This window comes from Heteronotia binoei, chromosome 3 (genome assembly GCF_032191835.1).
Source record: "Heteronotia binoei isolate CCM8104 ecotype False Entrance Well chromosome 3, APGP_CSIRO_Hbin_v1, whole genome shotgun sequence".
Lineage (NCBI taxonomy): Eukaryota > Metazoa > Chordata > Lepidosauria > Squamata > Gekkonidae > Heteronotia > Heteronotia binoei.
Genome location: NC_083225.1, coordinates 188529408 through 188553555, shown reverse-complemented (window position 1 = coordinate 188553555; position 24148 = coordinate 188529408). Strand labels below are relative to the sequence as shown.

Here is a 24148-nt window from a genome sequence, read left to right as displayed (position 1 = left end):
TATGTAACTCAGAGTGTTGGACTGGAAGGGCCATTGGCCTGATCCAACATGGCTTCTCTTATGTTCTTATGTGACACAGAGTGTTGGACTGGATGGGCCGTTGGCCTGATCCAACATGGCTTCTCTTATATTCTTATGTTCACATTTCTGGAATAAAAAGGCACAATTTTCTTTGGCATTCTGGGGTCCTTGCCCAGAGAAACAGGGTAGGGCAAGAAGAGGGAAGGGGAACCGAATGCAACCGGAGTGGGGATTTGTTCTTTAGATAAGAAGATGATATTGGATTTATATCCCACCTAATACCCTGAATCTTAGTCTCAGAGCAGCTCACAACCTCCTTTCCCTTCCTCCCCCACAACAGACACCCTGTGAGGTGGGTGGGGCTGAGAGAGATCTCACAGCAGCTGCCCTTTCAAGGACAACTCCTAAAGAGCTATGGCTGACCCTAGGCCATTCCAGCAACTTAAAGTGGAGGAGTAAGGAATCAAACCCGGTTCTCCAAGGTAACAGTCCATGCAAACTAATTTTGTGTAATGGTTAAGTGTGCGGACTCTTATCCCACTCAGACATGGAGTCAGCGATTGTATTTCCCACTTCTAACAAGCACAGAGTTATACCCCACAACACCCAGTTGGGAAATACTGATTGCCACTTGGGGGTCAAGAACGAACCTTTCTCCAGGTCAGTTTGGCCTGGAGGTTTCTTACCATCTTTTGGGCATGGAGCAGGGGTGACTGGGGGTATGTGATTGCGGGGGGGGGGGGGGGGGATATTTGTGAATTCCCTGCACTGTGCAGGGGTGGGACTAGATGACCCTGGAAGTCCCTTCCAACTCTATGATTCTGTAACTCTATGAACACAGTCCAAGGCCCGACGGTGCCACAGTTACTCAGCTCGTCCGAGGTACAGTCAGCTTTTCCTACTTACAGGCTGATTTGTCGCTGGGGATGAATCTGAACTCCGAAATCGGCTCCAACTCGTCATCGCTGTCCTCCTCCTCCTCCTCCTCCACCTGGTTCCCGTTACCCATGGCAGCCTCTTCCGAGTCGTCTGCTAAGGAATTGAAACACAGGCTCTCGGGTCAACAAAACCAGAAGTTTTTGGCTAACTTCTTCGATGGATCAACTGCCGCATTCGGGGCAAGGCGCAACAGAGGCACACGAGATAGCTTCAACAAAACCCGCACTGGATCCTTTTAAGTGCAGCTGCCTGGGATTGAACCTGGGACCTTCTGTGCGTAAAGCAGGTGCTCTACCCCGGCCCCTCTCCATGGCTTTCCAGAATCTCAGGCAGAGGTCTTCCACATCACCTCCTGCCTAGTCCTTTCAACTGGAGATGCCAAGGATCGAACCTGGGACCTTCTGCATACCAAGCAGAGGCTCTGCTGCTGAGCCATGGGCCCTTTCTAAATAAACCTAAGGCAGATTAGTGGTCTATTATGGTCAACGTCTACTCAGACTGGTGGTAGCTCTCCAGGGTTTCAGGCAGAAGTCTTCCATATCACCTACTGCCTGGTCTTTTTATCTGGAGAAGCGGGGATTGAACCTGGGACCTTCTGCATGCCAAGCAGAGGCTCTACCTTTGAGCCACAGCCCTTACCCAGACACACACACACTATCTTATAATGAATCAGACCATCAAGGCTTGCCTGCCATTTCCCAGCTCTAGGAGTTCTGGGCTGCTCCGTCTCTCAAGCACTCTGAAAGTCCACCTTCTTTTTCGCAGAAAGAAGACTGTAGATATATACCCCACCCTTCTCTCTAAATCACAGACTCAGAGCGGCTCACAATCTCCTTTATCTCCTTCCCCCACAACAGACACCCTGTGAGGTGGGTGGGGCTGAAAGGGCTCTCAAAGCAGCTGCCCTTTCAAGAACAACCTCTGCCAGAGCTATGGTTGACCCAAGGCCATTCCAGCAGGTGCAAGTGGAGGAGTGGGGAATCAAACCCGGTTCTCCCAGAGAAGAGTCCGCACACTTAACCACTACACCAAACAGGAAGGAAGGAAGGAAGGAAGGAAGGAAGGAAGGAAGGAAGGAAGGAAGGAAGGAAGGAAGGAAGGAAGGAAGGAAGGAAGGAAGGAAGGAAGGAAGGAAGGAAGACGATTTATACCCCCCCCCCCACTTCTCTCTGGGAGAGCCAGTTGGGTGTAGTGGCTAAATGTGCGGACTCTTATCTGGGAGAACTGGGTTTGATTCCCCACTCCTCCACTTGCAGCTGCTGGAATGGCCTTGGGTCAGCCAGAGCTCTCTTATCTGGGAGAACCGGGTTTGATTCCCCACTCCTCCACTTGCACCTGCTGGAATGGCCTTGGGTCAGCCATAGCTCTAGCAGAAGTTGTCCTTGAAAGGGCAGCTGCTGTGAGAGCCCTCTTCGGACTGGAGGGCGGGATATAAATCCAATATCATCATCATCTTCTTCTCTGAATCAGAGTCTCAGATTGGCTCACAATTTCCTATATCTTCTCCCCACAACTGACCCCCTGTGAGGTGGGTGGGGCTGAAAGGGCTCTCACAGCAGTTGCCCTTTCAAGGATAATCTCTGCCAAAACTAAGGCCATTCCAGCAGCTGCAAGTGGAGGGGTGGGGAATCAAACCAGGTTCTCCCAGATAAGAGAGCTATGGCTGACCCAAGGCAATTCCAGCAGCCACAAGTGGAGGAATGGGGAATCAAACCTGGTTCTCCAAGATAAGAGAGCTCTGGCTGACCCAAGGCCATTCCAGCAGCTGCAAGTGGAGGAGTGGGGAATCAAACCCGGTTCTCCCAGATAAGAGAGCTCTGGCTGACCCAAGGCCATTCCAGCAGCTGCAAGTGGAGGAGTGGGGAATCAAACCCGGTTCTCCCAAAGAAGAGAGCTATGGCTAACCCAAGGCCATTCCAGAATCTGCAAGTGGAGGAGTGGGAAATCAAACCCGGTTTTCCCAGATAAGAGAGCTCTGGCTGACCCAAGGCCATTCCAGCAGCTGCAAGTGGAGGAGTGGGGAATCAAACCCAGTTCTCCCAGATAAGAGAACTCTGGCTGACCCAAGGCCATTCCAGCAGCTGCAAGTGGAGGAGTGGGGAATCAAACCTGATTCTCCCAGATAAGAGATCTCTGGCTGACCCAAGGCCATTCCAGCAGCTGCAAGTGGAGGAGGGGGGAATCAAACCCGGTTCTCCCACATAAGAGAGCTCTGGCTGACCCAAGGCCATTCCAGCAGGTGCAAGTGGAGGAGTGGGGAATCAAACCCGGTTCTCCCAGATAAGAGAGCTCTGGCTGACCCAAGGCCATTCCAGAATCTGCAAGTGGAGGAGTGGGGAATCAAACCCAGTTCTCCCAATAAGAGAACTCTGGCTGACCCAAGGCCATTCCAGCAGCTGCAAGTGGAGGAGTGGGGAATCAAACCTGATTCTCCCAGATAAGAGATCTCTGGCTGACCCAAGGCCATTCCAGCAGCTGCAAGTGGAGGAGGGGGGAATCAAACCCGGTTCTCCCAGATAAGAGAGCTCTGGCTGACCCAAGGCCATTCCAGCAGGTGCAAGTGGAGGAGTGGGGAATCAAACCCGGTTCTCCCAGATAAGAGAGCTCTGGCTGACCCAAGGCCATGCCAGCAGCTGCAAGTGGAGGAGAGGGGAATCAAACCTGGTTCTCCCAGATAAGAGCTGGCGCACTTAACCACTACACCAAACTGGCTCTCTGGCCAGAAAGGAACTTGAAGCCTGCTGCATTCCTCTGTTGTGTCTGCAGAGCTCTGCCCCATGCTGCAGAGGCCAGGTTTAATTTAATTTAATTACATTTTTCGATTTATACCCTGCCCTATCCCGCAAGCGGGCTGTGGGCGGCTTACAACATTAAAAAAAAAAACTTTACAAAACATCAAACAGGCTACATCCAAACTAAATAATCTCATAATTACAGAACTAACTGAAGCCAGGATTTCGCTGGGTAAATTCTGCAAGGTGACCTTGGGCCAGTGTCAGTTCTCGAAAGAGCTCTCTCAGCCTCCCCAACCTCACAAGGGGCCTGTCGTGGGAGAGGAGGGGAAGGCGATTGTAAACGGCTTTGAAATTCCTTCAAGCAGGGAAAAGCAAGGTATAAACATCTACTCTTCCTCCCTGAGATTTCATTTTAAGTTTCGTTATCCAAAGGCCAAGGAGCACAATTTCTTGCCCCTTTAGCGGAATTCATGTCATCCGATCAAGCCATCAAGGACGCCAGGGTAGTAACCAGTGCTCCCTCTAAGCCGAGTCTGCGTGAGCTAGCTCGGATCACACATTTTTGTCTTAGCTCGGGAAGAAGAAGAAGATATTGGATTTATATCCCCCCACCTCCACTCCGAAGAGTCTGAGAGTGGCTCACAATCTCCTTTCCCTTCCTCCCCCACAACAGACACCCTGTGAGGTGGGTGGGGCTAAGAGGGCTCTCACAGCAGCTGCCCTTTCAAGGACAGAGTCTCAGAGCAGCTCACAATCTCCTTTCCCTTCCTCCCCCACAACAGACACCCTGTGAGATAAATGAAGATATTGGATTTATATCCCACCCTCCACTCCGAAGAGTCTCAGAGCAGCTCACAATCTCCTTTCCCTTCCTCCCCCACAACAGACACCCCGTGAGGTAGATGAAGCTATCGGATTTATATCCCGCCCTCCACTCCGAAGAGTCTCAGAGCGGCTCACAATCTCCTTTCCCTTCCTCCCCCACAACAGACACCCTGTGAGATAAATGAAGATATTGGATTTATATCCCACCCTCCACTCCGAAGAGTCTCAGAGCAGCTCAGAATCTCCTTTACCTTCCCCACCCCCCGCACAACAGACACCCTGTGAGGTAGATGAAGATATTGGATTTATATCCCGCCATCCACTCCAAAGAGTCTCAGAGCGGCTCACAACCTCCTTTACCTTCCTCCCCCACAACAGACACACTGTGAGGTGGGTGAGGCTGAGAGAGCTCTCCCAGCAGTTGCTTTTCAAGGACAACCTCTGTCAGAGCTATGGCTGACCCAAGGCCATTCCAGCAGCTGCAAGTGAAGGAGTGGGGAATCAAACCCGGTTCTCCCAGATAAGAGTCCGCACACTTAACCACTACACCAAACTGGAAGGATGACCCCAGAGCACACTGATCGATGCAGGAACTCGCCACTTGAATGCCAGTAAGGGCACAAAGTAGAATTTTTGCTCACAAGACTCTGCAGCTTAGAGGGAACATTGGTAGTAAAGTACATGAGATCGTGGCACTTTTCCTGCCTCGGCTAACCTCGGGAGACAGGCAAGGTTGAGATCCAGTGACCCCGCCTAAAACCACCCACTGAACTTCTGTGCTTGAGTCAGGATTTGAACCCCAAACTCCAATCTAGCAGGATGATTCCACCTGATGGAGCTAAGGGGACATCTTACCTTCAAATTTTGCATTCACCATGACGTACAAATGTTCCCACGGATAGGTGCTCAGGTCCCTGGAGATGGCGTGCAAGCTTATAATAGGGTACTCCAGCGAGAAGCCGAGGCCAGAATTCTCTATCCATGACAGACGGCTGTGGAGGGCGGGGGGGAGCAAGAAACGAGATGAGAACAGTTTTCATTTGTAAGCATGCATCCTTTCACACCTCTTCACCCAGGGGTGTCAGACTCCTTTGCTATGAGGGCCAGATCTGATATAAATGAGACCTTGTCGGGCTGGGCCATGTGTGTCCTAAAATGTAATGACTGCAGATTTATGCCCCACCAGTTTGGTGTAGTGGTTAAGTGTGTGGACTCTTATCTGGGAGAACCGGGTTTGATTCCCCACTCCTCCACTTGCACCTGCTGGAATGGCCTTGGGTTAGCCATAGCCATCACAGGAGTTGTCCTTGAAAGGGCAGCTGCTGTGGGAGCCCTCTCAGCCCCACCCGCCTCACAGGGTGTCTGTTGTGGGGGGAGAAGATATAGGAGATTGTAAGCCGCTCTGAGTCTCAGATTCAGAGAAAAGGGCGGGGTATAAATCTGCAGTCTTCTTCCTTCTCTCTGAATCAGAGACTCAGAGCGGCTTACAATCTCCTATATCTTCTTCCCCCACAACAGACACCCTGTGTGGTGGGTGGGGCTGAGAGGGCTCTCCCAGAAGCTGCCCTTTCAAGGTCAACCTCTGCTTGAGCTATGGCTGACCCAAGTCCATTCCAGCAAGTGCAAGTGGAGGAGTGAGGAATCAAACCCGATTCTTCCAGATAGTCCACACACTTCACCATTACACCAAACTGGCTCTTAACCACTACAGCTAAAGGGCTGACCCCTTCGGACTTCATGAAAGCCACATTTATTTAAGAACATAAAAGAAGCCATGTTGGAGCAGGCCAACGGCCCATCCAGTACAACACTCTGTGTCACATAAGAACATAATAGAAGCCATGTTGGATCAGGCCAATGGCCCATCCAGTACAACACTCTGTGACACACAGTGGCAAAAAAAATTATATATATACACACACACATACACACACACTGTGGCTAATAGCCACTGATGGACCTCTGCTCCATATTTTTATCCAATCCCCTCTTGAAGCTGGCTATGCTTGTAGCCACCACCACCTCCTGTGGCAGTGAATTCCACGTTAATCACCCTTTGGGTAAAGAAGTATTTCCTTTTATCCGTTTTAATTTATGTAATTTCCAGACCACTTCCCCTCCCCAAAGGATTCAAAGCAAGTTTTGAGAACATGGGACATAAAGACACATGTGGAATAATTCAAACAGATTAAAGCACTTAAAATATTTTGATTCTGCATTCTTAAGTTATGAGCAACTAAGATTGCTACCGTTTTTGGGGGTTTGGGCCATGACAAAACTTTCCAACTGCCGGCTAGATTGATGGCACTGTTATGATCATCCAGAACTGCATATATATGCCAGAACACACAAAACACGAACACCAGGCATTTGAGAGCTGCAAAGAAGGTAGGCAAACAAATAGATGGGGAGAGGGAGAGGTGGAAAGAAAGCAACTTTAAATGTATTATCTAAGCTGCCAAACTGGCTTGGATTGGAGAAGTGATTAAAAGAAACAAATACCTTCCCCAAGCCAGCCAACAGGGTGGTGGAGGCTTTAAGAGCCACACAATATGTGTGAAAGAGCCACATGTGGCTCCTGAACCACAGTTTGGCCACCTCTGGTCTAACTGCATGTGGGTTTCTACATTGCTAGCCCTAAACCATTAACCAATTTTAAATGGCACTAGTACCATATAGAATCATAGAGTTGGGAAGGACCTCCAGGGTCACCTAGTCATCTAGGAGGGCGACGAAGATGGTGAGGGGGCTGGAGAGCAAGGTTGAAGGAGCTGGGGATGTTTAGCCCAGAGAGGAAGCGGCTGAGAGGTGATACAATCACCATCTTCAAGGACTTGAAGGGCTGTCATCTAGAGGACGGTGTGGAATTGTTTTCTGTGGCCCCAGAAGGCAGGACCAGAACCAATGTGTTGAAATTAAATCAAAAGAGTTTCCGGCTCAACATAAGGAAGAACTTTCTGATCGTTTGAGCAGTTCCGCAGTGGAACAGGCTTCCTCAGGAGGTGGTGGGCTCTCCTTCCTTTGAAGTTTTTAAACAGAGGCTAGATGGCCATCTGACAGCAAAGAAGATCCTGTGAATTTAGGGGTAGGAACCGCTCTAACAGTCAGGAAGTTCTTCCTAATGTTGAGTCGGAAACTTTTGATTTAATTTCAACCCAATGGTTCTGGCCCTACCTTCTGGGGCCACAGAAAACAATTCCACACCAACTCTATAATTTTCTGCACTCCAAGCAGATGCTCTACCACTAAGCTTTGCCCTTCTCCATGGCTCTCTAGGGTCTCAGGCAGAGGTTTTCCCCATCTCCTACTGTCTGTTCCTTTCAACTGGGGATGCCAAGGATTGAACCTGGAACCTTCTGCATGCCAAGAAGATGCTCTACCACTGAGATCTTTCATATCACCTACTACCTGGTCCTTTGAGCTGGAGATGCCAGGGTCTGAACCTGGGACCTTCTGCATGTCATGGAGATGTTGCCACTGAGCCTTGGCCCTTCCCCACCCCACGATGGGTACAGCCCATTCTCAAACTCGATCGCCAGCCCTTCTCCACAGTGACACCCAGCTGCCTCCAGCAACTTGCTAAGTAAACACACCTCTCCAATTTACAACAGGTCCAACGAGCTACACCCTCCCCTTACCAATGTCTCAGTCAGGACATCAGCATAGCCAGCCCTGCCTAAACCTTGGAAGATACTTCCTTGTATCTAAGTGAGCTTTCGCTGGAATAAGTGTTAGTCTGAAGGTGCCAAAGGACCTTCTGCTTTGTTCTGCTACAGTTTGAGAGCCAGTATGGTGTAGTGGTTAAGTGCATGGACTCTTATTTGGGAGAACCGGGTTTGATTCCCCACTCCTCCACTTGCAGCTGCTGGAATGGCTTTGGGACAGCCATAACTCTCCTAGGAGTTGTCCTTGAAAGGGTAGCTTCTGTCAGAGCTCTCTCAGCCCCACCCACCTCACAGGGTGTCTGCTGTGGGGGGGTGAGGGGAGGTAAAGGAAATTGTGACCGCTCTGAGACTCTAAAATTCAGAGTATAGGATGGGATATAAATCCAATATCATCATCTTCTACAAAATACTAGCACATAAGGTTGCCAGCTCTGGGCAGGGATTTTCCTGGAGATCTGGAGGCAGAGCCTGAGGAGAGATGTGATGCTACAGAGTCCCCCCCACCCCACCCGAAAGCATTCATTTTCTCCCAGGGGAACTCAACACACATAAGGCTGCCTTATACTGAATGGGACCACTGGTCCACCAAAGTCAGTATTGCCCTCTCAGACTGTCAATGGCTCTCCAGGGTCTCAGGCAGAGGTCTTTCACATCTTACTGGAGATGCTGGGGACTGAACCCGGGACCTTCTGCATGCCAAACAAATGCTCTTTCAGTCACAGCCTCTGCCCTACTGATCTATGTAGTTTCAAAATCAGCTATTAATTCTGGAAAACATGCAGTCTCCAACAGGGGGCTAAACCAAAACAAATGAGAATGGGATAGGAATAGTTTTGTTGTTTTTCATTCGCACAGTCGAGTCTGACTCTTTGAGACCCCATGGACAAAGTCACACTAAGCCCTCCTGTCTTCTACCATCCTCTGAAGTTTGCTCAAAGGAATAGTCAGAACAAAGAAAATTCCTCCAAAGGAATAGTTAGAACAAAGAAAATGAGAGCCAGTTTGGTGTAGTGGTTAAGTGTGCGGACTCTTATCTGGGAGAACCGGGTTTGATTCCCCACTCCTCCGCTTGCACCTGCTGGAATGGCCTTGGGTCAGCCATAGCTCTGGCAGAGGTTGTCCTTGAAAGGGCAGCTGCTGGGAGAGCCCTCTCCAGCCCCACCCACCTCACAGGGTGTCTGTTGTGGGGGAGGAAGGTAAAGGAGATTGTGAGCCGCTCTGAGACTCTTCGGAGTGGAGGGCGGGATATAAATCCAATATCTCCTTCTCCTTCTCCTCCTCCTCCATGGTAACCAGCTTCTAAATAAATCACTCATAAAGCTCTAACGATGTATCCCAACAGTATACTATAAGCATACAACATCAGCTTCTCTTATACAAAATGCCATAAGCGTACAACATCAGATTCTCTTATACAAAAGTACTATTAAACACAGGAACATGTGATCATTCACCAAGAACTGGGAATCCCAATACTTTTGGTAAAGCTTTAAATGTCCAATAAATATTCCATTTATCCAAAGAAAATTCACAGTTCATGTAATGTGTTTATCTGCCTACAGAATATATATAACTGATCCCATAGAAGACTGATTTAATATAATTGTGTTTAATAATACTTCTGTACAAGGGAAGCACACGTAGTATGCTAACAGCTTTTTGTGTAAGAAAATCTGCTGTTGCATGCTTAGTATTTTTATTGAAATAGTTGTGATACATCTTTAGTGCTTTATGAGTGATTTATTTAGAAGCTGGTTACCACGGAGGCATTTGCTTTGTTCTAATAACGTGGCCACCCCTCTACCATTAAACTCCCAAGAGCCTAGGCTACCCTCAGCCTGTAGGGCTGTCGCAACACTCTGGACCAAGTCCTTTCTCTTCAGCAGCAGTTCCTTCCCTGCGGAACCCTTTCACCCACCCACCCACCCTCGCCTCCCCACCTGACATCCAGAGGTGGGCTACCTCTGAACAAGGAGGCTCCTTTCTTTCGCTTCCACTGCAGCCAAACCAGGGCACAGAAGAATGCAAAATATAATAATGATGATGATGAAGAAGATGAAAGGGGAAAAGATGGAAGATGAAAAAAAAGATGATAATGAAGACAGAAGCATAGAGTCGGAAGGGACCTCCAGGGTCATCCAGTCCAACCCCCTGCACAATGCAGGAAACTCACAAACACCTCCCCCTAAATCCACAGGATCTTCATTGCTGTCAGATGGCCATGCAGCCTCTGTTTAAAGACCTCCACGGAAGATGAAGAAAAAGATGAAGATGATGCTGATGGAAAAGATGAACAATTAAAAGATGACAAAGATTAGAAAGATGATGAAGATGGAGAGGAAAATGATGGTGATGAAGATGATGAAAAGATGAACGTGGCGATGATGAAAATGAAAAAGATAAAAGTTAAAATGGAAAAGATGAAGAAAAAGACGATGAAGGTGAATTCGATGAAGATGATGAAGAAAAAGACAATAAAGGTGAATTTGATGAAGATGATGAAGATAATGAAGAAAAAGACGATGAAGGTGAATTCGATGACGAAAAAGATGCTGAAGAAAAAGATGAACGAGGTGACGATGATGGAGGGTGAAGATGAAGACAAAGAGGCCGAAGAGGCGCGCTCCTCCTTCCACGGGAGTCTCCCCCACAGCCGCCAGCAGGGCTCCCCGCCTTCCCCGCCGCTGTCCCCGGTGGCCGCGAGTCCCTCTGGACCCCGCTCCCCGCTGTCACCTCTCGGCGACGTAGAGGCTGCCTGTGCCCAGGCTCTTCCCTCCCAGCACGGCCTCGGTGTCGCCTTGCCGCAGCCGGACCCCCTCGCCGGGCGGCGGGATCCGCGTCAGGAGACTCATGGCGGGCGAAGGCGCCGAAATCCCCGCGGCCGCTGAAGAGCAGCCACAAACCGGAACCTGAGGCGGAAGCGCTCGCCTCCTTCCGGCCTCGCGTTACCACAGAGACGCCCGGCCGCCGCTCCATTGTCCCGGGAAATAAGGTCATCATAACGCGACGGCCGCCATATTGACGTAAGGGGGGGTTGCGCGTCCTAGTCACGTGATCCGGCCCGTGTGCTTTCCTGGCTGCCCTCATCCGAAGGGCAAAGGCTTATGGGTTGCCACCTCTGAGTGGGAAATACCTGGAGATTTTGGTGGAGGCCATTTTGTCCAAAAGAAGAATCTTGTTTTTCTTTTTAAAATAAATAAGCAATTTATGTTTATCTAGAGCAGGAGTGGCCAAACTGTCGCTCGGGAGCCACATGTGCCTCTTTCACACACATTGTGTGGCTCTTAAAGCCCCCGCTGCCCTGACAGCTGGCTTCGAAAAGGCATTTGTCCGTTTAAGCCAAGCCAGCCAGCAGCTGGGAGAATACATTAAAAGTTGCTTTCTTCCCACCTCTCTATCCCTCTCCCCCCTCCTATTTGCCTACTTGACTTCCCTTCCTTCTTCTTGCTCTCAAACATCTGATGTTTATGTCTTGCGGCTGTCAAACATCTGATATGTATTCATTGTGGCTCTTATATTAAGCAATCTTGGCCGCCCCTTTTACAGCAGTTGCCTTTTCAGGGACAATTCCTGTGAAAGCTACGGCTGACCCAAGGCCATTCCAGCAGCTGCTAGTGGAGGAGTGGGGAATCAAACCTGGTTCTCCCAGAGAAGAGAGCTCTGGCTAACCCAAGGGCATTGCAGCAGCTGCAAGTGGAGAAGTGGGGAATCAAACCCGGTTCTCCCAGATAAGAGCTCTGGCTGACCCAAGGCCATTCCAGCAGCTGCTAGTGGAGGAGTGGGGAATCAAACCTGGTTCTCCCAGATAAGAGCGCTATGGCTGACCCAAGGCCATCTCAGCAGCTGCAAGTGGAGGAGTGGGGAATCAAACCCGTTTCTCCCAGAGAAGAGAGCTATGGCTGACCCAAGGCCATTCCAGCAGCTGCAAGTGGATGAGGGGGGAATCAAACCCGGTTCTCCCAGAGAAGAGAGCTCTGGCTGACCCAAGGCCATTCCAGCAGCTGCAAGTGGAGGAGTGGGGAATCAAACCCAGTTCTCCCAGATAAGAGAGCTCTGGCTGACCCAAGGCCATTCCAGCAGCTGCAAGTGGAGAAGTGGGGGAATCAAACCTGGTTCTTCCAGATAAGAGAACTATGGCTGACCCAAGGCCATTCCAGCAGCTGCAAGTGGAGGAGTGGGGAATCAAACCTGGTTCTCCCAGATAAGAGAACTATGGCTGACCCAAGGCCATTCCAGCAGCTGCAAGTGGAGGAGTGGGGAATCAAACACGGTTCTCCCAGATAAGAGAGCTCTGGCTGACCCAAGGGAGTTCTGGCCATCACGTTTAAAGGGGCCGCACACCTTTTAAATGCCTTCCCTCCATTGGAAATAATGAAGGATAGGGACACCTTCTTCGGGGCCCCCTAGAACTGGACTCCCTGGTCCAATCCTTTTTGAAACTTAGAGGGTATTTTGAAAAGAGGTACTGGATGCTTTGCTGCAAATTTGGTACTTCTACCTCAAAAAAACAGCCCCCCCCCCAGAGCCCCAGATAACCGTGGATCAATTCTCCATTAAACTCTATGGGAATTGGTTCCCAAAGGGCATCATGGAGTGCCCAGCAGACATTTCCCTCCCCCTCCCTTTTGATGACCCTGAGGTGAGGGAAGGGCCTCCAAATCAGGGGTTCCTCTGCCTCCACCTGGGAATTGGCAACCCTAGACTCACGAAACTCCTCCCCTGCTACAAATTTGGTTGGTCTTTAAGGTGCTCTTGGATTTTTTTACTCTTTTCGGCTACCCAAACGGGTCTATCGCCATGACATGGCTACAAATCTTAATCTGTCTCCGTCGATACTCCCTCAAAGCTGTGGAGTCTCGTGAGCAGAAGTTCTACTTCATGAGCTACCGGCATTAAAAGTCGTGATTGACTGATTTGGCGAATGCATAAATTAGCTTACTCTGGGGCCATCTTTCCCTGAGCCAAGAAAAAAAGGTCTGAGCCGGAGGCTAAAAAAATGGTGAGCTAGCTCAGTGGGAACACTAGTCTCATAGAAGGCAACACATTTAGCTGGACAGAATGGAAATCCATCAACCCTGTGATATAAGGACAGATGGACTCACATTCGAGCTGTATCTGAGGAAGTGAGCAGTGACTCTTGAAAACTCACACCCTTACACAAACTTTGTTAGTCTTTAAGAAGAAGAAGATGATGATGATATTGGATTTATATCCCGCCCTCCACTCCGAAGAGTCTCAGAGCAGCTCACAATCTCCTTTACCTTCCTCCCCCACAACAGACACCCTGTGAGGTAGATGAAGATATTGGATTTATATCCCGCCCTCCACTCCGAAGAGTCTCAGAGCAGCTCACAATCTCCTTTACCTTCCTCCCCCACAACAGACACCCTGTGAGGTAGATGAAGATATTGGATTTATATCCTGCCCTCCACTCTGAAGAGTCTCAGAGCGGCTCACAATCTCCTTTCCCTCCCACCCCCCCCACAACAGACAGCCTGTGAGGTAGATGAAGATATTGGATTTTTATCCCGCCCTCCACTCCAAAGAGTCTCAGAGCGGCTCACAATCTCCTATATCTTCCTCCCCCACAACAGACACCCTGTGAGGTAGATGAAGATATTGGATTTATATCCCGCCCTCCACTCCGAAGAGTCTCAGAGCGGCTCACAATCTCCTTTACCTTCCTCCCCCACAACAGACACCCTGTGAGGTAGATGAAGATATTGGATTTATATCCCGCCCTCCACTCCAAAGAGTCTCAGAGCGGCTCACAATCTCCTATATCTTCCTCCCCCACAACAGACACCCTGTGAGGTAGATGAAGATATTGGATTTTTATCCCGCCCTCCACTCCAAAGAGTCTCAGAGCGGCTCACAATCTCCTATATCTTCCTCCCCCACAACAGACACCCTGTGAGGTAGATGAAGATATTGGATTTATATCCCGCCCTCCACTCCGAAGAGTCTCAGAGCGGCTCACAATCTCCTATATCTTCCTCCCCCACAACAGACGCCCTGTGAGGTAGATGAAGATATTGGATTTATATCCCGCCCTCCACTCCGAAGAGTCTCAGAGCAGCTCACAATCTCCTTTACCTTCCTCCCCCACAACAGACGCCCTGTGAGGTAGATGGAGATATTGGATTTATATCCCGCCCTCCACTCCGAAGAGCCTCAGAGCGGCTTACAATCTCCTTTATCTTCCTCCCCCACAACAGACACCCTGTGAGGTGGGTGGGGCTGGAGAGGGCTCTCACAGCAGCTGCCCTTTCAAGGACAACCTCTGCCAGAGCTATGGCTGACCCAAGGCCATTCCAGCAGGTGCAAGTGGAGGAGTGGGGAATCAAACCCGGTTCTCCCAGATAAGAGAGCTCTGGCTGACCCAAGGCCATTCCAGCGGCTACAAGTGGAGGAGTGGAGAATCAAACCTGGTTCTCCCAGATAAGAGTCCGCACACTTAACCACTACACCAAACATGCTCTCCAACAGGGAGAGCAGGGGTGTCAAACTCATTTTCTACGAGGGCCAGATCTGACATGAACGAGGCCTTGTCAGGCCAGGCGATGTGTGTCATAAAATGCAATGCTGCATGGTGGAGATATAAACTTTATAAAGATTTTTTCAAAAAACTTAAAATATTCTTAAAAGATTAGCACTTTTGCAATATTTGCTTATTTAACCGTTTCGGGTAACTGGCACCTCTTGCTCTGAATCATTGCATCAAAAACTGGAGATAATGTCTGTGCTGTAGCAATCTTGAGTAGGCTGCTCAGGTGTTGTTCAAGTGTGTGTCTGTAAGTTGCAAACCTGTTTTTCATTTGACATTCCTTACAGAAATCTCATGGTCAATGCTTTGAGCCTAAGACCCAGGGGAAAACATGAAATGGCTGGGCATTGTAAGCTCTTGTACATAAGTTGCTTCACGCGCTGGTCAGCCAATGGAGAAAACAGAGGCCTTGTTCTGTAGCTTCCTGTGCGATTGAGCAAGCCTGGCAAAGCAAGCTATGATGCAGAAGGAAGCAAGAGAGAGAGAAAGAAGCAGATGACAGTGAGTCGTTTGCGGATCTGATTCAGCCCTCGGGCCGCATGTTTGACACCCCTGCTTTAAGGAGCTTGTGGATTCTTGCTTTATTCTACTACATTATTGTTGAGAATTTTCGGAGAACAGGTAAGGAGCTGGAAGACTCAAGGAGGGCAAATGTTGTCCCCATCTTGAAGAAGGGGGGAAAGGAGAATCCAAGTAACTACCAACCTGTCAGCTTGATGTCTGTACTTGGGAAGGCTTTAGAACAAATCATCAGTCTTTGAGCATTTAGAAAGGATGGCTGTGATTACTAAGAGCTGCCACAGGTTCCCCAAGAACAGGTCATGTCAGACTAACCTTATCTCCTTTCTTAAGAGTTACTGTCTTGTTGGATCGGGGGAATGCTGTAGGCATAATTTATCTTGATTTCTGTAAGGCTTTTGATAACGTTCCACGTGATATTCTTGTTGTTTGGCTCCTATTAAGAACATATAAGAACATAAGAGAAGCCATGTTGGATCAGGCCAACGGCCCATCAAGTCCAACACTCTGTGTCACACAGTGGCAAAAAATGTTATATACACACATACACTGTGGCTAATAGCCACTGATGGACCTGTGCTCCATATTTTTATCTAAACCCCTCTTGAAGGTGGCTATACTTGTGGCCGCCACCACCTCCTGTGGCAGTGAATTCCACATGTTAATCACCCTTTGGGTGAAGAAGGGTGATCTGCAGCCGATTGACAGATCGCACCCAAAGAGTGCTTGTGAATGATTCCTCATCCTCTTGGGAGAGGAGTGACAAGCGGAGTGCCTCAAGGATCCGTCCTGGCCTGTTTTGTTCAACGTATTTAGAAACGATTTGGATGAAGGAACAGAGGGAATGCTTATTAAATTTGCAGATGATACTAAAATGGGAGGGGCTGCAAATACAACAGAAGGCAGAAATAGGATTCAGGATGATTTTGACAGTCTGGGAAACTGGGTTAATACTAACAAAATGAATTTCAACAGAAATAAATAGAAGTTTGAGTCCAGGGGTACCTTTAAGACCAACAGAGTTTAATCTGCATACAAGACTTATACCCAGACTTCAACTTTGTTGGTCTTAAAGGTGTCACTGGACGCAAACTTTAGAATCATAGAGCTGAAAAGGACCTCTAGAGTCATCTAGTCCAATGGTCCCCAACCGTTTTTGGCACTAGGGACTGGTTTTGTGGAAGACAATTTTTCCATGGACCGGGCAGGGGCGGGGGGAAGGGATGGTTTGGGGATGATAACAATTGTGCACTTTATTAGTATTATTACATTGCAATATATAATGAAATAATTATACAACTCACAGCCCAGTTGCTAACAGGCCAAACCGGTACTGGTCCATGACCCGGGGACCCCTGATCTAGTCCAACCCCCTGCACAATGCAGGAAACTCACAAATACCTCCCCCTAAATTCACAGGATCCTCAATGCTGTCAGATGGCCATCTAGCCTCTGTTTAAAAACCTCCAAGGAAAGCTCACCACCTCCAAGGAAGCCTGTTCCACTGAGGAACCGCTCTAACGGTCAGGAGTTCTTCCTCATGTTGAGCCGGAAACTCTTTGGGCGCCACTGAAATTTTGACAGCGCAGTGGACGCAGCCACAAAATGGCTGCTGCAAAAGGCAAAACTGGCCAAACAGAAAATTCCTGTGCTAGGGTGACAGCCACTGCCAAAGCAATGTGTTTTTAAAACCTGCGCAGCCAGTCAAGTCTCCAATGCCCAATCAAAAGTCCTTCTAAAAACTCCTGTCGAGCACCAGCAAAAGAGCCAATTTGGTGTAGTGGTTAAGAGCAGTGGACTCTAAATCTGGGAGAACCGAGTTCAATTCCTCCCTCCTCTACATGCAGCTGCTGGGTGACCTTGGATCAGTCAGAGTTCTCTCAGGAACGCTCTCTGCCCCACCTGCCTCACGAGATGTCTGTTGTGAGGTGGAGGGAAGGAGATTGTAAGCCACTCTTGAGAATCTTCCACCAGCTGCTGGGTGACCTTGGATCAGTCAGAGTTCTCTCAGGAACTCTCTCTGCCCCACCTGCCTCACAAGGTGTCTGTTATGAGGAGGAGGGAAGGAGATTGTAAGCCACTCTTGAGACTCCTCACGTTCAGCTGCTTGGTGACCTTGGGTCAGAGTTCTCTCATGAACGCTCTCTGCCCCACAAGGTGTCTGTTGTGAGGAGGAGGGAAGGAGATTGTAAGCCACTCTTGAGACTCCTCCACGTTCAGCTGCTTGGTGACCTTGGGTCAGAGTTCTCTCAGGAACGCTCTCTGCCCCACCTGCCCCACAAGGTGTCTGTTGTGAGGAGGAGGGAAGGAGATTGTAAGCCACTCTTGAGACTCCTCCACATTCAGCTGCTGGGTGACCTTGGGTCAGTCAGAGTTCTCTCAGCCCCACCTATTTCACAGGGGGTCTGTTGTGAGGAGGAGGAGAAGATAGAAGATGATATTGGATTTATATCCCGCCCTCCACTCCGAAGAGTCTCAGAGCGGCTCACAATTTCCTTTCCCTTCCTCCCCCACAACAGACACCCTGTGAGGTAGATGAAGATATTGGGTTTATATCCCGCCCTCCACTCCGAAGAGTATCAGAGCGGCTCACAATCTCCTTTACCTTCCCCCCCCACACACACACAACAGACAGCCTGTGAGGTAGATGAAGATATTGGATTTATATCCCGCCCTCCACTCCGAAGAGTCTCAGAGCGGCTCACAATCTCCTTTACCTTCCTCCCCCACAACAGACACCCTGTGAGGTAGATGAAGATATTGGATTTATATCCCGCCCTCCACTCCGAAGAGTCTCAGAGCGGCTCACAATCTCCTTTACCTTCCTCCCCCACAACAGACACCCTGTGAGGTAGATGAAGATATTGGATTTATATCCCGCCCTCCACTCCGAAGAGCCTCAGAGCGGCTCACAATCTCCTTTACCTTCCTCCCCCACAACAGACACCCTGTGAGGTGGGTGGGGCTGGAGAGGGCTCTCACAGCAGCTGCCCTTTCAAGGACAACCTCTGCCAGAGCTCTGGCTGACCCAAGGCCATTCCAGTTGGTGCAAGTGGAGGAGTGGGGAATCAAACCCGGTTCTCCCAGATAAGAGTCTGCACACTTAACCACTACACCACTTAACCACTACACCAAAGGAGGGAAGGAGATTGTAAGCCACTCTGAGACTCCTCCATGTTCAGCTGCTGGGTGACCTTGGGTTGGGTCAGTCAGAGTTCTCTCAGGAATGCTCTCAGCCCCAACTACCTCACGGGGTGTCTGCTGTGGGGAGGGGAAGAGAAGGTGATTGTAAGCCGCTCTGAGACTTCATGGTGCCCACAGACATTAGAGATGCCCAGGCCTGAGATTCAGTGGGGGCTCACAGGAGCGCAGCTCCTGAACCTTTCTGAGAGTTCCACCTCCTCCGAGAGTTCCACCTAGTATGTGCAGCTGCATAGCAATCCCTGGATGAGCTCCACCACCTATTTTGCTGCAATAGGACTCCTGGGGATGCCCCAGTTGTAACCGCTACATCACATGGCCTTCTCCGACAATTTATTTAAATGGGTTTTTTTTTATTATGACAATTTACATGTCATATTTATACGAAAGAAATGACAGTAGATATTATAAACAAACGAACAAAAAACATTATGAAAGGGGGAAAAAAAGTTACACAATTAGGCCTCCGGGCTATAAAAAGGGAGCAGGCCCAGCTTATACACAAAGAGCGCCGACCAGACTGTAGTGAGACAACACTGAACATTTTCATTAACAAAAATATTGGCACCAGCCGTTAACATTTTTTTTTAAACTTCATTTACAAGGAATACAGTATTTAAACAGTCATGTACTGCAAAGCTCAAAACACCAGCCGTTAGTCAACTGCAGTTGGCTCCTTTGGGAATGCCGAGGGCGTTAAGACCTCTCCGTTCAGAGTTACAATGCATCATGGTTTTCGAAGTTACGATGCATCATGGTTTTCGAAGTTACAATGCATCATGGTTTACCATGCAAGTAGAGATCACTCGTGTGAGGTGGGGGGGGGAACCAAAGGGGGGGGAAATCAACTCTAATTTTATGTACAAAGATAAAGACGTTTCCAGTTTGTTCCCCCCCGCCCTCACCAAAAAATTTTGTTTCCCCATACTTATACGGACCACTTAACAGACAACACTTGTCGTTCTCATGAATATCATCTCTCGTTTAGGGGTGGGGAAACACAGGTGTGCTCTCCTGTATTTACCGCACAAATTTCTAGACCAGCGCACAGCTTCCAAAGCGCGTATTGGGTTCTGGAGCAGAAGGTTGTGTCCTTTTGCTGATGTGAAAACGACTCCTACGTAACGCAGCGTTCCGGAGGAAGCAAACCTTCCCATGTACGCACCATATATAAAATCTATAGGATTCTTGCTCTTTGAATTGTCACCGGTTCACGATTTCACTTTCTTTGCAAACGCGACAGCAAGTTCGAGGGCACACGCCAGGATTTTTGCCTCAACGGCAGTTTTCAGAAAGCTTCTCGATGCTATTGAGCGTAAAAAAGAAAAGGATCCAGTCATGGGGGAGGAGAAATTGCAGAAATTGGGGGGGGGAGAGTTCCTCTGGGTCGGTTGCTCTCACATGCAAGTAGTGCGCACGGTGTCTCCCAGCTCCCAACAAAATGGATACTGAGGCTTTGCGACAGAGAGTAACCACCTGTGACCCGTCTTGGTGAACTGCACGCCCGAGGGGAGGGTTTACTAAAAAGAGCTGCATACTGGAGACAAGGACAGCCCTAGACTGTCTGGCACCCTAGGCCAAGGCCGGATCTAGAGGGGGGCAGAGGGGGTTGCTTGCTCCGGGGACCAAATTGGGTATGGAGTCCATTGTATTCTATGGGATCATAAGATAGAAAGGCCCATAAGGGGACGTCATTTTTTAATTTTGCCGCCTCCCCCCTCAAAAAAACATGTAGATCCGGTCCTGCCCTAGGTAAGGCTAACTTCCGGCACCCTGCCCCTGCACTGGTAACATCACCAGATCACATGGGAGGCGCCCATTCTGTGCCCCCAGAAGACCGGCGCCCTAGACGACTGCCTAATTTGCCTAGTGGCAGGACCAAGCCCCAACTGGAGATTAGGGTGGAGAAGGGGCAAAAGCAGTCCTCTGGGGAAGAAGCAAAGCGCCCCAAGCCCACATCTGTTAGTCATCCCTCACGCAGAACGCGTCTTGGGCTCCCCGCAACCGCAAAGTAGACCAAACCCCCCTCCAAGGCAACCAACCTTTAAAAAAAAAATCACTATAAAGTCAAGCTGACTTCCGGTGACCCCTAGTGGGGCTTGATGCCAAGGGATGTTCATAGTTGGGTTTGCCATCGCCTGCCTCTGCGTCACGACCCTGGTATTCCTTGGGAGTATTCGTAGCCCCTCCGAATACTAGCCGGGGCCGACTCTGCTTCGGTTCTGAGACCTGATGAGATCAAGCTTGTTGGGCTACTCAGCTCAACATGGCAAACCAACCTTTTGCCCAGCGAGCGTCATGAATCCGCCGCTCTAGATCAAACCTGGCAACGGGGCTAAGGCATTCCCACAATATAGCTCGGGGGCTTAAAAAAAAAGTGAGCAAACTGCCAGGAATGCCCTTCTTAACATGCCTAAAACAGAGCTTCGGCCATCTTATGAGACCGGCAGGCCTCAATTCGTGCAGGAGCTCACAGGAGCGGAGCTCCAGAACCTCTAAATTTTACTGTGCTCTTTCTTTCTTAAAAAGTAAAAAGCTAAAGGTAGTCCCCTGTGCAAGCACCAGTTGTTTCCGATCCTGTGGTGACAGTCGCATCACGACATTTTCATGGCAGACTTTTTTTTATGGGGTGGTTTGCCATTGCCTTTCCTAGCCATCTACACTTTCCCCCCAGCAAGCTGGGTCCTCATTTGATCGACCTCGGAAGGATGGAAGGCTGAGTCAACCTTAAGCCAGTTACCTGAACCCAGCTTCCACCGGGATCGAACTCAGGTTGTGAATAGTGCAGCTTTACCACTCTGTGCCACAGCGCTTACCCCCCCACCCCAACCCAAATACTTGCTTCTGGGCTCCATTCAAACCCCCTGTGAGAATTTTGCTGAATCCTAAGATCTCATAAACTTTCTAATATTCCCCCCCCACAAAAAAACTGAGAAAATAACCAAAACCTATGAAGCAGACAGATGGAAATCTTCCTTCTGCCACCGTGGCCATGTAGGAGAAAGTAATTTTAAAAGTATGATGGGACTGGGAGTAAGGTTTTATTAGGACAATTGTAATTCAAGAAGCGTTTAAAAGTAGATGCCGAGCTGATATAATTTAGTACACCTTCTGGTGGATTCAGGGGTGTGTGGCAGATGCAAAGGAGCTGTGCTAATGAGGTCCAGCGCTTCTCTTTCTACAAAATGACCCCTGGAGATGGGCATGTGGAAATCAAAATTGATCCTGTGGGTGACCATCACATACAACCAGTGTTCCCTCTAAGATGAGTTAGCATGAGCTAACTCACAGATCTTTAGCCTCCAGCTCACACATTTTTGTTTTACCTCAGGAAGGATGGCCCCTGACCAGTGTTCCCTCTACGCTGAGTTAGTGTGAGCTACCTCACAGTTTTTTAGCCTCCAGCTCACACATTTTTCTTTTACCTCAGGAAGGATGCCCCCTGACCAGTGTTCCCTCTAAGCTGAGTTAGTGTGAGCTACCTCACAGATTTTTAGCCTCCAGCTCACACATTTTTCTTTTACCTCAGGAAGGATGGCCCCTGACCAGTGTTCCCTCTAAGCTAAGTTAGCATGAGCTACCTCACAGATTTTTAGCCTCCAGCTCACACATTTTTGTTTTACCTCAGGAAGGATGGCCCCTGACCAGTGTTCCCTCTACACTGAGTTAGCGTGAGCTAGCTCACAGATTTTTAGCCTCCAGCTCACACATTTTTGTTTTACCTCAGGAAGGATGGGACCAGTGTTCCCTCTACGCTGAGTTAGTGTGAGCTACCTCACAGATTTTTAGCCTCCAGCTCACACATTTTTCTTTTACCTCAGGAAGGATGGCCCCTGACCAGTGTTCCCTCTAAGCTGAGTTAGTGTGAGCTACCTCACAGATTTTTAGCCTCCAGCTCACACATTTTTGTCTTAGCTCAGGAAGGATGACCCCAGAGCACAATAATTTACGCAGAAGCTCACTTTAATCAGGCCTTGAATTCAGCAGGAGTTCACAGAAGCGCAGCTCCTGAACCTATGAGGGTTCCCCCTCCTCCTTTCCACTCTGTCCATTGAATAGTAGGTGCAGCTGCATAACAATCCCTGGATGAGCTCCACCACCTGTTTTTCTACAAAATGACCCCTGACTTTAATACCAACAGCTCACAAAGTAGAATTTTTTCTCACAAGACTCCGCAGCTTAGAGGGAACATTGACTACAACTTATGAAAACCCTATTGAAACGGACACTGAAGAAGCAACCGCGACGGGATGGGATCCTACGGATCCGCTGCTCTCACTTTGGTGCTCCCCTGCGGTGTAAGGAGTCTTCTCTCTCGAGCGTCTTGCACCGAGAGCTGAAGGAAGACACCCAAATGAGCAGAAGGGAGAGGATGTGCGGAGCCTGAACTTAGCAGCAAACTGGGAAGCGGGAAAAAGGAGGTTCTCACTGTTCCATGACATCGAGCTTCGAGAGGTAAGTATTAAAACGATCGGCATTTCCCTCCAGTTGGTAAACGCTGAGCTAGCAGCCAAGCCCATACGTTCAGCTACCAGCTAAGCCCATCCGTTTCAGCAAAAGAACCTTATTTCCCTTTTGGCTGACTTGGGTCTGCTTTGGCTGTCTAACCTACAGGTGGCCAAACTTGCTTAAATTAAAAGCCACGAAGAATAAACATCAGATGTCTGAGAGCTACAAGACATGAATGTCAGATGTTGGAGGAAGGGAGGGAGGGAGGGAGGGAGGGAGGGAGGGAGGGAGGAAGGAAGGAAGGAAGGAAGGAAGGAAGGAAGGAAGGAAGGAAGGAAGGAAGGAGGGAGGGAGGGAGGGAGGGAGGAAGGAAGGAAGGAAGGAAGGAAGGAAGGAAGGAAGGAAGGAAGGAAGGAAGGAAGGAAGGAAGGAAGGAAGGAAGGAAGGAAGGAAGGAAGGAAGGAAGGAAGGAAGGAAGGAAGGAAGGAAGGAAGGAAGGAAGGAAGGAAAATAGATGGGAAGGAAGAAGTGGAAAGAAAACAACCTTAATTTTAAATGCCTTCTCCAAACTGCTGGTTGGCTTGGAGATTTCAAAAGCCACACAATACGTGTGAAAGAGCCACATGTGACTCTGAGCCACAGTCTGGCCACCCCTGCCCTAACCCAACCGGAGAATCAGAGACACGGGGAACGCTAATCTTGTCTAAAGCACCTTTGATCCAGAGCAGGCAGCCAGACTCTCTGCGAATTGTTCTTCCCAGCCACGGGGCGGGCACAATTCCGCATGTCAGTCCGGGAAGGGGGCAAAACGTCAACACACGGAGCCTCTCCGGAACAAGCACCGTCGGGGAGTTTCCAAGCCCATTCAAAACAAGGCTCCCTGCCCCAGAGTCAAACACCCAACCTTGCCCCGTGGGGACAAAATATGTAACAACTTATTACCAATGGTAACAATTATCTATATTCTGCAAAAAGTCCAAATAGTGCACAATACAAAATATACAAACTACGAGAGACCGTACGTAAAATTCTCCATCCGGAGCGAGGTTGGGTGCTTACTTTGTGACAGTCTCTCCGTGGTCCCGGTAGTCCATCCAGCGATGATTGTGGTGGAAAAAAAAAAACCCTCATGTCGATTTGTTCCGGCTGATGGATGCAGATTAGAACACTTGGAAGTGAAACAGCGGCTGTGACTATAGAATCCTAGAGTTGGAAGGGACCTCCGGGGACATCTAGTCCAACCCCCT

At 49.2% G+C, this 24148-nt stretch overlaps 1 protein-coding gene across 1 annotated transcript in view; it reads right to left on the bottom strand.

Moving 5' to 3' along the window:
• CLNS1A (chloride nucleotide-sensitive channel 1A) overlaps positions 1-11126 on the bottom strand; it is a 55416-nt gene extending 44290 nt beyond the window's left edge. Inside the window, exons 1-3 of the mRNA XM_060235023.1 lie at positions 10919-11126; positions 5376-5512; positions 928-1053 (exon numbers count right to left, since the gene is read on the bottom strand). Coding sequence (XP_060091006.1) covers positions 928-1053; positions 5376-5512; positions 10919-11037 — 382 coding nt within the window. The 5' untranslated portion in view covers positions 11038-11126. The remainder of the gene's footprint in view (positions 1-927; positions 1054-5375; positions 5513-10918) is intronic.
• Positions 11127-24148: the final 13022 nt, after the last annotated feature.